At 37.3% G+C, this 15,781-nt stretch overlaps 1 protein-coding gene across 1 annotated transcript; it reads left to right on the top strand.

Moving 5' to 3' along the window:
- Window positions 1-203: 203 nt before the first annotated feature.
- Window positions 204-6,829, top strand: PRL (prolactin). The gene is made up of 5 exons (XM_010019851.1): window positions 204-548; window positions 2,056-2,237; window positions 2,649-2,756; window positions 4,234-4,413; window positions 6,340-6,829. The coding sequence occupies exons 1-5, from the start codon at window positions 521-523 to the stop codon at window positions 6,529-6,531; spliced, it is 690 nt and encodes a 229-aa protein (XP_010018153.1). The 5' UTR covers window positions 204-520; the 3' UTR covers window positions 6,532-6,829.
- Window positions 6,830-15,781: the final 8,952 nt, after the last annotated feature.

The following is a 15,781-nucleotide window of genomic DNA, read 5'->3' as shown; positions in this document are numbered from 1 at the left end:
ATAAATTTTCATGCAATTTATGCTGTTTCTCTCACTGTGGACATTGTAAAATATTGTTTTCCTCCCGCAAATAGCCAGAATTTTAGTAAAAACAAGATTGGATGCCCGAAGAAACAAGCAAGCGTGAGAAGACAGTTGTGGAGAGGGGAACAGCAGGCTAGAAACATTGTTAATACCTGTCTTAGGTACAACTGAAGCTTTCTAGGATCAACGGCATTTGCACCTCATTCAGGACAAAGATTTGGCACTCTCTTCATCTAACCATACTTAGAATCCTGCAGCCGAACTTATTAATGAAATTCCCACTCACTGTTAAAAATAAAAAACCAAAAAATACTGAATATGAATGTGGAAGAAAGGCAATTTGATGTTTGTAATTACCGAGGTAAACTCCATGACCTGCTGAATGTATGCAAAATGGACCCTGGATGGTGTATATAAAAGTGGCATGTGCAGAGAATTAAGAGCAAGTATTGAAACTTCTTTCTGGTAGAGCAAGTCATCATACAGGATCTCTACCATGAGCAATAAGGGGGCTTCACTGAAAGGTAAGCCTTTGACATTCACTTGATGATAACTTTTACATTTCTTAAATTTAGATTGAATTAGGGAGTAACTGAAGTGTAACAGCTCTGGAAACTGAGGTCTTCCAGTGAAACCTGTCTCCACCTCAAATATTTAGTGTCCAAAGCTTGGAATTAGAAAGCAGCTTGATCTCTTTTTTGCTTATTTTATTTCTCCTATGATTACATTTGCATTGGGCAGTGTCACAGATAATTGGCTTGAGGGATGTGACACCTCCGCACGAAAGACTGAATCCAGACTGCTTAGCTACACCACTCAGAAGGCAATGACTAGAAGTAATTATCCACAAGTCTAGATGTGATGTAGTAATTTGAAGTGAATGTTTTCCTAACTACTTTCAACTTCCAGGGCCAACAAGTCTCAGGTTTTCTTATTCCTAGAATTATTCCCCAGTGAACTTTCCTAACTGCAGCATGGGCCATGCACCTTGTTCATGGAGGAGGAGAAAGACTTTCTTCAATATTGTGTAAATGCACTTTTCTTGACTTTAGAGCTAGAAAGAAACCTATGAGATGATAACATTACTGACAGCTCTGCTGTCCGATCTGTGGAGTACTTTCATTTAGCATTTAAAACAAGTCTAGTGAATGAATATATGTAGCAGGCCAATTTCCAGAACTAAAACTGTTAGAGCACAGAACAGTGTTCTTTTGAATAAGTCCATTCATTTACCAAATATTTGCTTTTAATTTTTCCATTGTTTTTCTGTGCATATTTTGTTTCACTGAATAAAAGACTTGTCTCTGTTAAGATAAGGTTAAAAATTTTAAACATATAGGCTTTTGTGTTTTAGATAAAAAAATCTGTATCAGTTTCAGAAGCTCAGGAGAAAAGTCAAAATTTCTCTCTGATTTCTTAGCAGTAAGCAATTTAGGGTTAAACTCTAAACAGCAAAGCAGCACAGCTGCTGGAAATCTTCTGAAGGAACTCCCAGGACTATCAAAACCTAAAGAGAATGACCTAACCACCCTCCCACAAAATTAATTTAAACTCCAAATGTTTGCAAAGAAGAAAAGGACCTGTGGGAGGAGGGGTTAAAAACAAAAAGGAAAAAACAAACAAACAAAATGACCAAACCAATGTATTTTCCAAGCTTACATATGTGTGCAAATATAATTATGTATCTTTGTTTAAACTCTGAACAAGTTTGATTTTTTGTTTCTTCTATTTATCGCTATGTAATAAAGTTAGGTGTAATAGTAAGAGACTTTGGAATACATGTACACTGGAAAACAGGTTATCCTGTCTCCTCAAAGCTCTGCTATACAGTCAGGATGGCAACGGGGAGAAAGAATAACAGAATTACAGTGTTTTTGTCCTCCGTTAATTTTCAGCAGCCAGTACATGGGGTAGTCTGAGCTATGAGACAGCACAGCCAAAATCACCCAGCATCTGGCTATGACAGCTACTTTTAAATGCACATACAAATCAATGTGATTCCATTTTTTTGTTTGTTTTAAATGTGAACAGGTTTGTTGCTGGCAGCCCTTCTGGTGTCCAACATGCTCCTGACAAAGGAAGGAGTGACCTCCTTACCAATCTGCCCCAATGGATCTGTCAATTGCCAAGTTTCCCTCGGGGAACTTTTTGACCGAGCAGTTAAACTTTCACACTACATCCACTTCCTCTCTTCAGAAATGTTCAATGAATTTGTAAGTACTCTGCCTTTCCCTGAGAGCAAGAAAATAGGAAAAATAGATTCAATACTTTTTAAGCACAAACATATGTTAACATCTGAAATAATTCAATAAGTAAAAAAATATAACTGCTGCACAGACAGTGATAATCCCAGTGGTGACCAAATCTGTGTATAGTGCTAACCATTGCTAAGATCCCCAACACTTCTATTAAAAGATGCCATTTTTCCATCATTCTTTATCTGTGAGACAAGCTAGTGTTTGCTAGGTACCAGTTTCACATTAAAGATTCACCAGAGACTTTTGACCTTTACGACATAAAAGCAGTGATAAAAGCAATGGAACTACAATTAGTTAACACAGTGTTTGAACTGAAGCTGCTCTTACTTATCTGTTTCAATAATGCCTGCCCTTGCTGATCTGCAGGATGAACGCTATGCTCAGGGCCGGGGTTTTATTACAAAAGCTGTTAATGGCTGCCACACTTCCTCCTTAACCACTCCTGAAGATAAGGAGCAAGCTCAGCAGATTCATGTAAGTCCCATTTCTAATGTCATTCAGCGTGAGATAGAGCACGGACAGTGGGAGAAGAGGGAGGGCTAAGGAATAGAGAAGCAGCAGACACAGAGAAAGGGAAATCAGCTCAACTGGAGTAAAAAAGCCAGGAAGAGGAAAGTACCAAAAAGCCAAGAAAAGTTGATTTAATATTTGCTGATACTGAATTACAAACTATATAGAATATGTAAGTACCGATAACTCATCTTCCCTTCTGTTTCCTGCTTGTTACAGTCAGTCATTGCATCTCATTTCCAATTACAATATAAACTCCATTTATAAACTCCAAATGGAGCAATGCCTGTTGCCATGCTTGTACAGTACTGAGAACACTACAATCTTTGAACATTATCTTAAAACACTGTATAGAGAATTATTATATTATCAAACAAAAAAATACATTTGCTATATAGTGAATACTGTATGTAGCCAGAGGTAAATAGTTTTCCAGTAACTGAAAACACTGATATTACTAGACAAATGCTAAATAGATATTTTTGATGTTACTAGTAACCAAAAGTGGTCATATTATCATCCAAATACAAAGACTTTAGTGTGAAATACTGCAAAATACTTGTAAAGATAAACATGTTACATATGTCAATTTAATAATGATAAACTTAAATGAAGATGAATATAGTCTTGTTCCGCCTGTGCTCACAGATACAACTGGAAAATACTCTAAAGAAAAAAATAAACACAAGAGTATGAATGGGTGTGTGCCAGTGAGAAATCTTTACCAAGTTCATGGTGATGATATCCTTCCAATCCCAGTATCATCATCCCCTCAGTATGTCATTCTGAAATTCTATTTGGAGCAATAGAATTCACAGCCCTGGGTACACAAGATTGTGTTCAGATCCAGTGCATCTAGCAAAGAAGAAAAGGTTGAATACTACCATGACCATAATAATTGTGAATTTTTATTGCCCACAAGAAAGGACAATTTTTAAAAGCAAGAAAGCTCTTGCTGGAAGCACCATTATTCAAAGGGGAGGACAGATGTGTTACATAGAGGCAATAAAAGCTATTTAGTGGTTTACCATGATGTGAACCTTCCATTCATCGCTAAACTTAAAAACAAGCAAACAAAATAATCATCGGATTTTAAAGAGTCCATCAAAATCAGATAAGGATTTCTGGTTTGGGTTTTTTTCACAGAGTTGAAACAGAGTTGTGCTTGCTAGTTTTTAATGTACAGGATGTTTAATGATATTTTCCATTATAGTATTGCAGCTACTTGTGCTGATGTTTTAAAACAGGATGACAACAACGATAAACTTCAAAATTGCAATTGCACAGACGTATCTAAGACAGAACTATAGGGTATATTCAGGGGTAGGTCCTGGAATAAAATCCTGAAATCACTATGACTGAGGACATTGCTCAAAATGTCTCCTAGTGCCAGCATTTAGCCTTCCTGTTTTAACTGTCTTTTCTTAATGTGGGTAAGCAGCATGAAGACCTGCTGAATTTAATACTGGGAGTGCTGCGCTCCTGGAATGATCCCCTGATCCATCTGGCCTCTGAAGTACAAAGAATCAAAGAAGCTCCAGACACCATCCTCTGGAAGGCTGTAGAGATCGAAGAGCAAAACAAGCGGCTTCTAGAAGGAATGGAGAAAATAGTAGGGCGGGTAGGTATTAGGTCCTTAAGATCCTTCCAGTCTGTTGCTGTAAGGAAGACTCGTGTAGTGATAGGCACTCCCTACCTGGAATTGGAGAGGAAATGGACAATGTTAAGGAAAAAAAGTGAGCCAGAATAGCTGAATCTGAGAACTTTTCAGCTTTCTTCTTTCAGCTTTCTTTTCTGCTGCTATCTGGCAATTTCTAAGAGACAATATGATGTGACTGGCATAGCAGTGTACTCCTAGTGCTGCTTCAAGGGAAGGTGTAATCATTAACACTGGTAATCATCATTCCATCTTTGACTATTTAGAATTTGTAATCCTGAATTTTTAAGGATGCATCTGTGTTTTTTCATATGTATGTATTTATGGTTTAGCATATGTATACACATCTGTATACATACAGTTATTGTGTAGAGTTTTTAGAAACAGATGTTGTGTTTAAAACTATTCTCGAAGTCTGGGCTATTGCAAAGTTGTGGCATACACCAAAGTTAATCGTGGTATCCTTCATTTCTCTTTTCCCACCATTGGTTTCTCTGAACTCTGACTTGGTTCCCCCCACACTTGTAAGGTTAGAAAACAAGGCTGTTGTCTGACAAAACCCATACTCAAATACCCCTTGTTATCAGTAGTTGATTGAAAGCTTTACTGAATAAAATCAGCTCTACTGTATTTATTTTTTAGAGGGGCCTCTGTTAGTTCCTTAATATATCATTCTGTCAGTAAGCTAGATGTTAACAAGGGATTCTGACTTTACTGGCTTTTGCTTAGGCTCTGAAGAGTTGAACAGCATTAGGAGTGCTACCATCACTGTATCCACCACTTTCCATCACTCATGGTCTCTCTCTTTCAGTTAGGCAGCTCTTTACTCAGAAACCTTAGCCCATCCAGGCCACAAATGCATTTATCAGTGTAATCAAATACATCTCTGTCCCATATCCACGAGTAAAAAGGGTGCAGGCAAGGATCCAAGATAACAGTTGAAGTCAGGTGCTAATACAGTTACACTGTCATCACCTTTTCATTCACATTATTTACAGAAGGAGGTTGAAGACAAGGCTGGCAAATTCATTAGTGTCAAACCACATTTTTGAGTGATAGTAGGTCTGTATATTTTTTTTTTCTTTTTGCTTGTTGCTTAAACAGAGTGATAGAAGCTCCACAGATATTCTCCTATGAACTTTTACAAAGTACATCTGGTGGGAAATAAGGAAGATGCACAAGCACCAATAGCGACAGATATCCTTCCAGCTATGAAAGGCAGATTTTTCTGATATGGAAAAAAATTGATTACTGCTTCTTGCAAATAAGGAGACCTATAGCAATCTTCTTCTCAGATACTGACTTACTACATGAGTTCCTACACATAGCTCTCTAACATTAAAGGTCACTGTATCACTTAGCTGCTTTTTTTTTTTTTTTTTTTTTTAATAGAATCTGAAGTTCAGTACATCTGGAGATGTACTGTTGAGGCATTTGTCTGGTAACGTGCTCCTGTAGCTGCCTGTATCACAGAGAGATCACCTAAGAGATGGGCCAAGACAAATCTGGAGATACACAGAAAGAGGTTTAGGAACAAGTGCTAACAAAGATTTCCAGGTGGAAGGAACCAAAAAGTGATGTCACTGATGAGTCCGTGCATGAAGGGAAGTTCGATTTCTTTGCAGATTCCTCTGGACATTGGTTAACACTGTAGTTCTCTTAAAACATTGTTGATACAGTTAAGCTTTTTACGTATTTTAGGGAAATAAGCTGGAAAATCTGACAAATTCATTCAAAATCGTCGTGAAGATCTATAATATTATACAGAATAGTGGGAACCATAACAGGAAACACTTTACAAGCCATACACTAGCAACTAGCATTCCCAACGGTCAGTATTTTAGATGCTCTGTTCTACATCCAGCCAGATTCATTGTTTTGTGTCTTTAGGTTCATTCTGGCGAGATTGGAAATGAAATTTACTCTCCATGGGAAGGCCTTCCTTCCCTGCAACTCGATGATGAGGACTCCAGACTCTTTGCCTTTTACAACCTGCTGCATTGCCTCCGCCGAGATTCCCACAAAATCGACAACTATCTCAAGGTTCTGAAGTGCCGCCTAATCCATGACAGCAATTGTTAATTACTCGTGGGCCTGATCACTTACTGAAATAATTCATTATGGTGTTCTTGTTGCTTTGCCACTTTTCATTGCAAACTTTATGAAAAGTCACATTGTACAGTATCAGGATCATCAGTACTTTTCAGGCATGTTTGTGTGAATTCTGGCTGCAACAATTAGGATCATTTATCTTGGTGTTTTAAGATGTTATAAATACTTGTATGACAAGAATACACTTTTCTGTCTAATCTCCTCACCTAGTAGAATTTCAGTGGTAACCAAATAATGTAGATAAAAATAAAAATGTTATTAAATCCAATAGCACGTAACACTGAGTGGTATCAGTGAATGAAAAATAGCTGATGTGGTTTATACCTTTAGCGGTGTCTTCTCTTTTTGGATCTTAGTCTCCAGTTATTGATGAAAGGACATCTTACTCCCATTGCTCCTTACTCCCTCTCCAAAAGAGTGAAAAAAACCTAGAGGAACATAAATAAGCAGATTAGTCACCTATTACAGTAAACTACCTTACACCAAAAGTATGGTCTGAAATCCAGTCTACTTAGATTGATGCTTTTACTTCGTACAAAAACTGTCTGAATAGGTGAGAGACATGTAAGAAATCTATCCTGGCTAATATAGCCATTGATTCCGCATGCGGTCCATGGAGCGAGAAGACGTATCTAGAATTTTAAGAACAGAGATCAGGTATATCTACGTCTCTATTGACTATTTGGAGAAGAAGTATTTCCGAAGAAAAGTTCATTATGTTTGAGGTGACTATCTGAGGGCAAAGAAACTAATAGATTTAAGTAAGTCCCAACAGGAAATGCTGGACATCCATATCCTATCCACCTACCCATCCCATTCCTCACAAAGTGTGATAGTTGCAGTTGCTCAGAAAACTTTCAAGCTACAAAAAGGTACTAGCTGAGCTAAGGTGTCTGCTGCCTTAAACCCAAGGTGTTTTCTTGTTTAGTCATACTCAAAGTTTTTAGGGCACTTATTTCAAAACATTGCAGTTAAACACTGCAAAATAGGAGAGACCAAAACAATTGAAAAGTGTTTAAAAAATCTGGCTTTCAATCACACAGCAAATAAGAAGCTAAAGAACAGCTGGAGTCTTTGACCATATCTATATTCTGTCTTTATAAGCTATAAACGAACTCAACCTTGGCTTCATCACACAGCTTCAACAAAGAGGAGCTTAAATTCAAATTAGCTCCTCATGGGTCTGGCTTCCCACTAAACAAGCCTGCTGCATTGCTCCAGAATTGAGCCAGCTTATAGGAAGAGTGAAACACCAGAGAAGATGGGTTTGAGGGCTTAAACTGCTCATTATCATAACAAAATAAGCACAGCCATGATGGCTATTTATGTAAAAGATTAGACAACTTCAACTGATAGAAAGGTCTAATTTTAGCCATCTCTGTAAGGATGTAATGATACTTGCATTTCTAATTATGTCTGTATATGTATAATGGCCTCTTAATCTCTTCATGTTTTCAATTATTGACTGCCTCAGGCTTTATCTGGATAAGTATATACTAAGCCCATTTTTAATATATATAAAATTACCTGTACAGCAAACAAATTCCTTGTTGGGCAGTCATAACTGACATCTTTCATAAGGTCTGAAACACACAAGTGTTCAGGCATATGCAACAGCAGTTTAACAACACACAGCTGTATAACATCACAGTCAAGGAAGAAAATAGATAAAATTTGCCGGGCAAAACGGAAGTGCTCAAACTAGAATTTAATATGATCATAATATTCTATTTTCTGTTATAATGCCAATGGGGGGAAAAGGAAAAAAAAGGCATTTTAAAGAGAAAAAGGGAAAAAAAAAATCCTTTGTAATTATCACAAGTGCTTAGAATTACAGTGTGAGTTCTTATTGAAAAGAAAACATGAATAATGGGACTACTCTGTATTGAGCTGGAAAAACGATTATGTCTCGCTGAGTAAACTCCTACCTCAGAATCTTTTTAGAATTCAAAAGCAACTTGATTAATAGGGCAGACATTCATAATTTTACACTTACATGACTAGATCTAAAACAATGACTTTCATTAACTGCTTAAAAATTACAGTGCTAAAACAATTGCTTAAAACTTGCATGCACTGGCTTTATTATAGCCTGGTTTAGTACAATTATGAGTTTTTAATTTCATAAAAAAGATAGAAAAGAATGGCTTAAAAAGATTCTAAACAACTGAAAAGCTCTCTGCTTTGCAGCTGTTTAGTTAAAGGGGTATTTAAAAGTGATCTGGTTAATATTCTGAGTCATCACAGCTGTCACAGAGACAGAAAGACGTCAAACCCCATGAGCACATTCAAAGCTACACCTTCATTGTCAAGTGCCCTGGCACAGACAATGCCTTCAGACTCTGAATGTTCAAGCCACAATATGGGCAAATTGGCAATTCTGCTTTTTTCAGTTTCTAATAGGAACAATACATTCTTATTTCACTAATATTTTGTTAATTAGTGCATGTTCATAAGACATAAAAACTATTGTCTTTCATTCAATAAAAATAGTTACATAGCCAATCTCTTATATAGAACTGAATTTAGAACAGGCATGTTCTTTCAAAATGAAAGAAACTGATATCAGTAAGGGTTTTCTTCAGAGTGTATTAACTTCTTGCTACTTCAGGTTTCTAGCATTTGAAATGCCTAGTTTTCAGATTACTTATTCAATACTCAAGCTAGCCTTATTTAAATCTCTGCTGGCTTACTTCTGTTCATTTAAGATTGTTTCCTTATAGGAATGGAAAGGAAAGGTCCACCACATGGTTGAAATATAGGCTCAGTTCTGTTCCCTTTGAAAATGATATTCAAGCTTGATTATTATATTCAAGATGGCACTAAATTTAAGACCATAGAATCAACTAGGTTGGGAAAGACCTTTAAGGTTGGACATCAAGTGCAACCATTATCCCAGGACTGCCAAGACCATCACTAAACCATATAACTGAGGGCCTTACCTACATGGTTTTTGAACACTTCCACAGACAGTGATTCTACCACTTCCCTGGGCAGCCTGTTCCAATGCCTGATCACCCTCTCTGTGAAGAAATTTTTCCTAATATCCAATCTAAACCTCCCCTAGCGCAGCTTGAGGCTGTTACCTCTTGTTCTATCTCTTGTTACTTGGGAGAAGAGACCGACCCCTATCTGCAAATTACTTTGGTAAATCTTGAAGACTGAAGCTGAGCCTCAAAGTTCTATTCAACTGAAATTTAAGACTAACTATCCATAGGTTTATACTAAGTGTAAAAAAGAAGTTTTAAACTAGTTTTAGAACATAATTATACCTTTTTTAAGTGCCGTATGCTTATATCCATTTTCAGGAATGAAGCTACATTCAAATAAGCATCAGTCTTGGAAAAAAATAAGAAGGTCAGCCATGGTTTTCCAGTACTTTTCCCAAAAAAATCAATGACTATGAGATAACATTTCAACAATATTTGCTATCATTGCAATTTTAAGGTTATATTTAGATATATTGCCCCATAATTGAACATTTTAAAAATGTACATTTTCTCATAGTGATTTCTCATTTCCTTTCATGTATTCAACTATGAGGAGGAAATTAAAACAGATGAGTAATGGTGCCTAATGTCCTCTGAACTATATCTTTTCTCTGCACAGGTGAAAGCAGTACACGCTGTCCTTATCTTTGATGAAAAAAAAGGGTTCAGAGAGATCTTCCATTTTGTTTGATTTTTTGATTTATTTTTTTTAAGGTCTCATGTACAGATTCTGTGGAACAGAAAGAAAATACAATGCCATTTTAAAGGAAAACACAGAGCCTATCTTTCTATCTATAATTTTATTGTGCATTGAGGGAAAACCCCACAGCTTACTTTGTCACTAATTCTATTTCATGCCATTATGTTTTTATGCTTTTAATCATCCAAGAAGCACTAGAAGCTCATGCTAACATTCTGCTTATTGTGGGAAGAATAAGTTGTCATGGCATACTGCCTTCTAATTCATGTGTCCAAAAGAGAATTGTAAGATATAATCACTTTTTCTTCCTTTCCTTATGAAAGAGTTCTGAAGTTCTTTGAGTGGTAACATTTTATTGGCCTGTTCTCATCATAGAATCATAGAATGACCTAGGCTGGAAAAGACTTTTAAGATCATCAAGTCCAACCATATCTTATTTTTCTTCCTCTGTACGCACTGCGAGTGGTAAGAAGCTAAGTGAAAGGAGGTGATAGAAAGACTTCCAGGGTCACAGAAACATTTGGTCTCTGGCTCAAGAAGTACTAATATGTAGGCAGAAGAATGTTCATTTCCTATTTACTAATGACACTGGTCCACTAAAAGTCTTAAGGGCTCTTTGTCAGAGCCCTTAACTGGGAATGCCTAAATTTCACAACCTTTTAGAAATATACTGCATAGACACCAGTAAAAATTTGTCAAAGAACACCTTTACAACAAACAAACACTTACATTTTATCCAGTCTGCTATCAGAAAGCGCTTTGCCAAGTTTAAAAAAGAACAGTATTTACCGACAATATTTAATAGTAGCAGTCCCTCAAAAATTCACTTTTCCTGTCAAACATCACCACGCTAATTAAAAGGGAACACTTTTCTCTTTTTAATAAATGATAGGGTTCATTACACTGAAGAGTTCAGATCACTTATTAATTCACATGAGTGACAGTGTGAGTCATCAAAAATGCTAAAAGCACTCTAGCATATCAAAGAAGCCATAAAACTCATATAGTTTGTATCATATAAAACATGTTGTAAAGGAGTTTGCAGAATACAAAATAGATAACATACAAGTGCATTCCATGAATAGGAACTAGTTTGTGCACTGAATGACTAATTATAAAAATATTCCCATTTATTGATGGAGTTTTTTCACCAATCAAGCTGACTACCTCTCTTCAGCTTTCAGTGTCGAATAAGTCAGAAGTTAATGAAGAATATTATAGCTTTTACAGTATTATCAGAATAACTAGACCCACATTTATCAACCAAGGCACTGTTACTGTACACTAACACAGAACAAAAAAAGGGTCCCTTCCCAGCTCTATTTACTTATAATTCAAACAAGTAGAAATTGGAAGTATGCAAAGTGTGGTATATAATATAGCTTGTCCCTCTGTCATTCTTTTCACTCTATCACTGAATAGAAATAATTCCTGAAACATATATAGATATTACTGTGCTTACTCTTACTGACTTCATGTTAGAAAGCACTGTGCATGGTTTGCAGGATTAGGTCAATAATCATCCATGACAATAAGCCCTTTCTTTAGCCAGATGATTGAAATAACAATAATCTTCCCAGGAGCCATTCTTGGGAGATTTCCAGCCTGATTTCATGGACAAAAATAGTTCATACAGCTCAAAAAGGTTTCTAAGTCTTTTGATGATTTTCCAAGCCTAACTAAAGCCTCAGAACATTTTGAATGTTCCAACATTCTGGACCTACAGCACATGTACTATAACTTAATATAACAAAAGTTACTTAATTAATTTGATTTGCATGGCATCTTCATAAGACACATGCAACAGAGACCATGGGTCCTCATATCAAAACTAATGCAATAAGCAGCTCAGCAATTCTTTAAAGTGGCTTTTGTGATATTTGCAAGGAATCTGTTTTTCTGTTTCCCTGTTGCATCAAAGTGAGAAAATAAAAAAGATTCTGTTCTTTATCATCTTGTGCTAGAAAATACTTCATTGTATCAGAAAATTCTCTCGTGGTCTCTCAAGGGCCATGTGAAGGAAGAAAATGCAATGCACAGCCTGAGTTTATTGAGAGATTAGCTTTTGATGGATGGTATCATGAAAAATATAAAGCAAAAGTATCAGGAATGGCTTGCAAGAAGTTTAGGATACCCATTTATTTTTATTTTCACTTGAGATTCCATCTAAGTGAAAGTAAAGCTTAGGCCAATATAAGACATGAAGAGATTCACACAAAACCAAATCTTGAAGCTTTTAACAAAGCGGTGGATAATAGCACTGTTCTACAAAGGATGTTTTCTGTCCCCAGACAAACCTCCTTGTTCATGTCATAACTCACAAAAAAAAAAGAAAAAAAAAAGCTATTGCTCTGAGAGGGAAAAGGTGCCTGTTCAATTATTCATGTCGTGCACATCACCTCAATATCAAAGCATGACATACCTCATCAAAGAGATTATTAATTTTGTCTCAGTCTAAATTAAAGGTAATATTATATATCTAGAGCCATGGTGTAAATCTTACGGGGTACAAAACAGCAGAGCAAAGCTGTAGAATGATAGCGTTACAGTCTTGAAGATGCAAAACACATTTGGTAGGGATGGTCAAGAAACACCACATGCTCTCCTCCAAAACATGCACTGAATCATGGAATGGTTTGGATTGGAAGGGACCTTTAAAGATCACCTAGTTCAGCCCACTGGGCTGGGACATTGTTCTCTAGATGAATCCTTCAGGTTGCTCAAAACCTTGTCCAACCTGACCCTGAATGCTTGTGATCATGGGGCATCCACAACTTCACCAGGCAACATTCTCTCTGTAACCTCACTGTAATTTTTTTTCTTTTTATCCAATCTAAACCTATCCTCTTTCAGTTTAAAATGTTGCCCCTTGTCACTACAGGACAAGACTTCCCCCTTATATGCTGAAAGGCTACAATAAGGAGCCTTCTCTTCTCCAGGCTGAACAACCCCAGCTCTCTCAGCCTTTCTTCACAGAAGAGATGCTCCAGTCCTTCAAGTGTCTTTGTGACCCTCCCCTGAACCCACTCCAACACGTCTATGTCTTTCTTGTGTTACTTCTTTCAAGGAAAACGCAATTTCAATCATATACTAAACATACATTTTTCACCACACTGCATGTTTTTAAAGTTTCCCTTTTTATCATCATATGGAATTTGAAATCCTGATGGAATTGAACCCAAACTCTGTGTAACTTCTTGAAGCAAGAAGTTACTGTTACAAGTTAGGCTGTTGAAGAACAGAAACATCAAAGTGTTAATCCCACATTGCTACACCTCCATGGCCAGAGGAAAAGGCAGTTCCAAAACTGTGTGTCAGCACTGGCCAATATTCGGCCAAGAGCACAACTCTCAGCACAGTCCATCACAGCTGCCCGTGGGGCCTTAAGCATGCACTGCAGGGGTTCAGAGAGCTGGGGCAAGAGAAGGATTTTTCATCAGGCTACTGAGTGCCAGGCACACATACATTATTGTAAATAAGGGGGAAGGTAGAAACAAGCACAACGTCACTCCGCTTTCTAATTCAGAACATTCAACGGATAGCAGATTTTTTGTGGGTTTTGGTGTGGGGTTTTTTTTTCTTTTTAATGTAACTGACAAAATCTGGCAACAATGCACAGTGTAAAAAGTGACATTTTGACTCTAAGGGAGGAATTATTTGCAATTTGTTTTGAGCAGAATCTTAGTTCATGTCAGATGTGAACCTCCAGACAATCATTACTTTAAACTGCCTGCTATGTGTTTAAAAATTTCAGTCAATTTAGAACTGATCTGAATTGCAAATGGGATGGTAATAAGCCACTAGGGAACAACATATCTCTCTTTCACACTTGCAACCCTCTGCTTTAAGGGGCCTCGATTGCACTGAAATATGAAAATACCATTTTAGTCATGCGCATTGCCGACAAACACGGAAATGTAGGAGGTCCAGACTTGGAAAGCAACACTCGGAGGAACTGCCACAGGAGCGAAGAAACTGTTTAAACCCTGTTTTGAACAAGAGACAGCAGTCAGTTTTCCACAAAACAAATAGTCTGACTTGCTGATGGCACAGTGAAGCACAAGCCTGGCATCTGAATAGGGCTCGGTTATTTTGATTTCTGAGGATCTGAGGCATTTCTCATCCTCCAATGAAACCATTTTTGTGAATAAGTGTAGCCTTTGCATCACCTAAGGTTTTCTGCACAAAGTTACCCATATTTCCTCAAAATTAGCAAACGACCTTATGTGTTTGAACGAGTAAAAAGAATTATTTTCATTCTTGAGGTTTTAGTTCAAGGCAAGACTCTGCAATACACAGATCCAGTGACTAACATGCATCTGCGCAATTAAAACAGAGTGAATACCTTTTACATGATAGCATTAAGAATCATAGGTCCTACTTGAGGTATCTTTTCTCACTGAAGAACATTATAAATCACCTACTGATGTTTTGTAGGTGTTTCATAGATGGAAAGACTTTCTTCTACAGCCCTATAGCCACTCTGTAACAACTCTTAAGTAGCTGTCACTGTTTTTTTACACTGCTATATACCCTATAAAACTCATCTATTTCATGGTTTATTGAGTCTGCAGATGAGGCTGACTCTGTCTCACCATACCAGCTGATAAGCAACCTACTGTCTACATTCAAGCAGATTCCCATGCAGCTACAATGAAGGGAGAAATGCAGGCTTCTGATCTTCATCTGTAAAAGTTGAATGTTGGAACCTTAGTACCCACCTGTGCAGTAAGATATTCCCACACCATTGGGTACCCTTGCAGCTCTAGAGCTGAACAGTTCCCTAATCCAATTCTGGGACTTCTTTCCCCCTCAGATCTTACATCTAAATACAGCCCCTAAAGATTTTGTTTCTACAGAACCACTTTGTTGAGGAGGGACTAGCCCAAAGGCACCAGAGACCACAGCAACTGCACAGTTTCACCCTATAGGAGGTCCAGCTGACCCACATACTGCTGTTAGCACATGTACTGGACCAGATTTCTTCAGAAAATGCCTTCATTCTTAAGAGAGCATTAAAGTGGATATTCCATTAATTCTTTCATGGCACATCCAATCAATCCCCTCTGCTTTTCAGAGATAACACCTTAAAATTGCTGACTGCAGGTCAGTTTGGATATTACACCACATCTCAGCTTTCCTAGAAGGTTCATGTCAGCTTCTGTCCAGCTGGCAATATGTTATAAAGAGGATTGCTTGAATAGTACATTTATTGAACTACCATGAAGCAGAAAGGAAACGGGCAAGGTCAAATAGGTCAAAGTTAGATTGCTGAGCAAGTAACTTTGCATAGGAACTGGGGAGCTAAGCAAGGAAAATGCAACTCATGTAAAACTATGGGAGCAGATGAGTAGTACAAGAGCTTAACCAAGCAGCTTTCGACCCAGGACTGAGAAAGATTCTCAGTCTGAGTTTCTCTGTCTCAAACTGTACTGCTAGCACACATCTAAACCTGCCTTTACATGGGCTAATTCTATTGACACAGTCTTCTAAATCTTGGTGTGTATACACAAGTATAACTTACTCTACT

The sequence above is a fragment of the Nestor notabilis genome, unplaced genomic scaffold (genome assembly GCF_000696875.1).
Source record: "Nestor notabilis isolate BGI_N333 unplaced genomic scaffold, ASM69687v1 scaffold3298, whole genome shotgun sequence".
In the NCBI taxonomy this organism is placed as follows: Eukaryota; Metazoa; Chordata; class Aves; order Psittaciformes; family Psittacidae; genus Nestor; species Nestor notabilis.
This window is presented reverse-complemented; position numbering and strand designations above follow the sequence as displayed.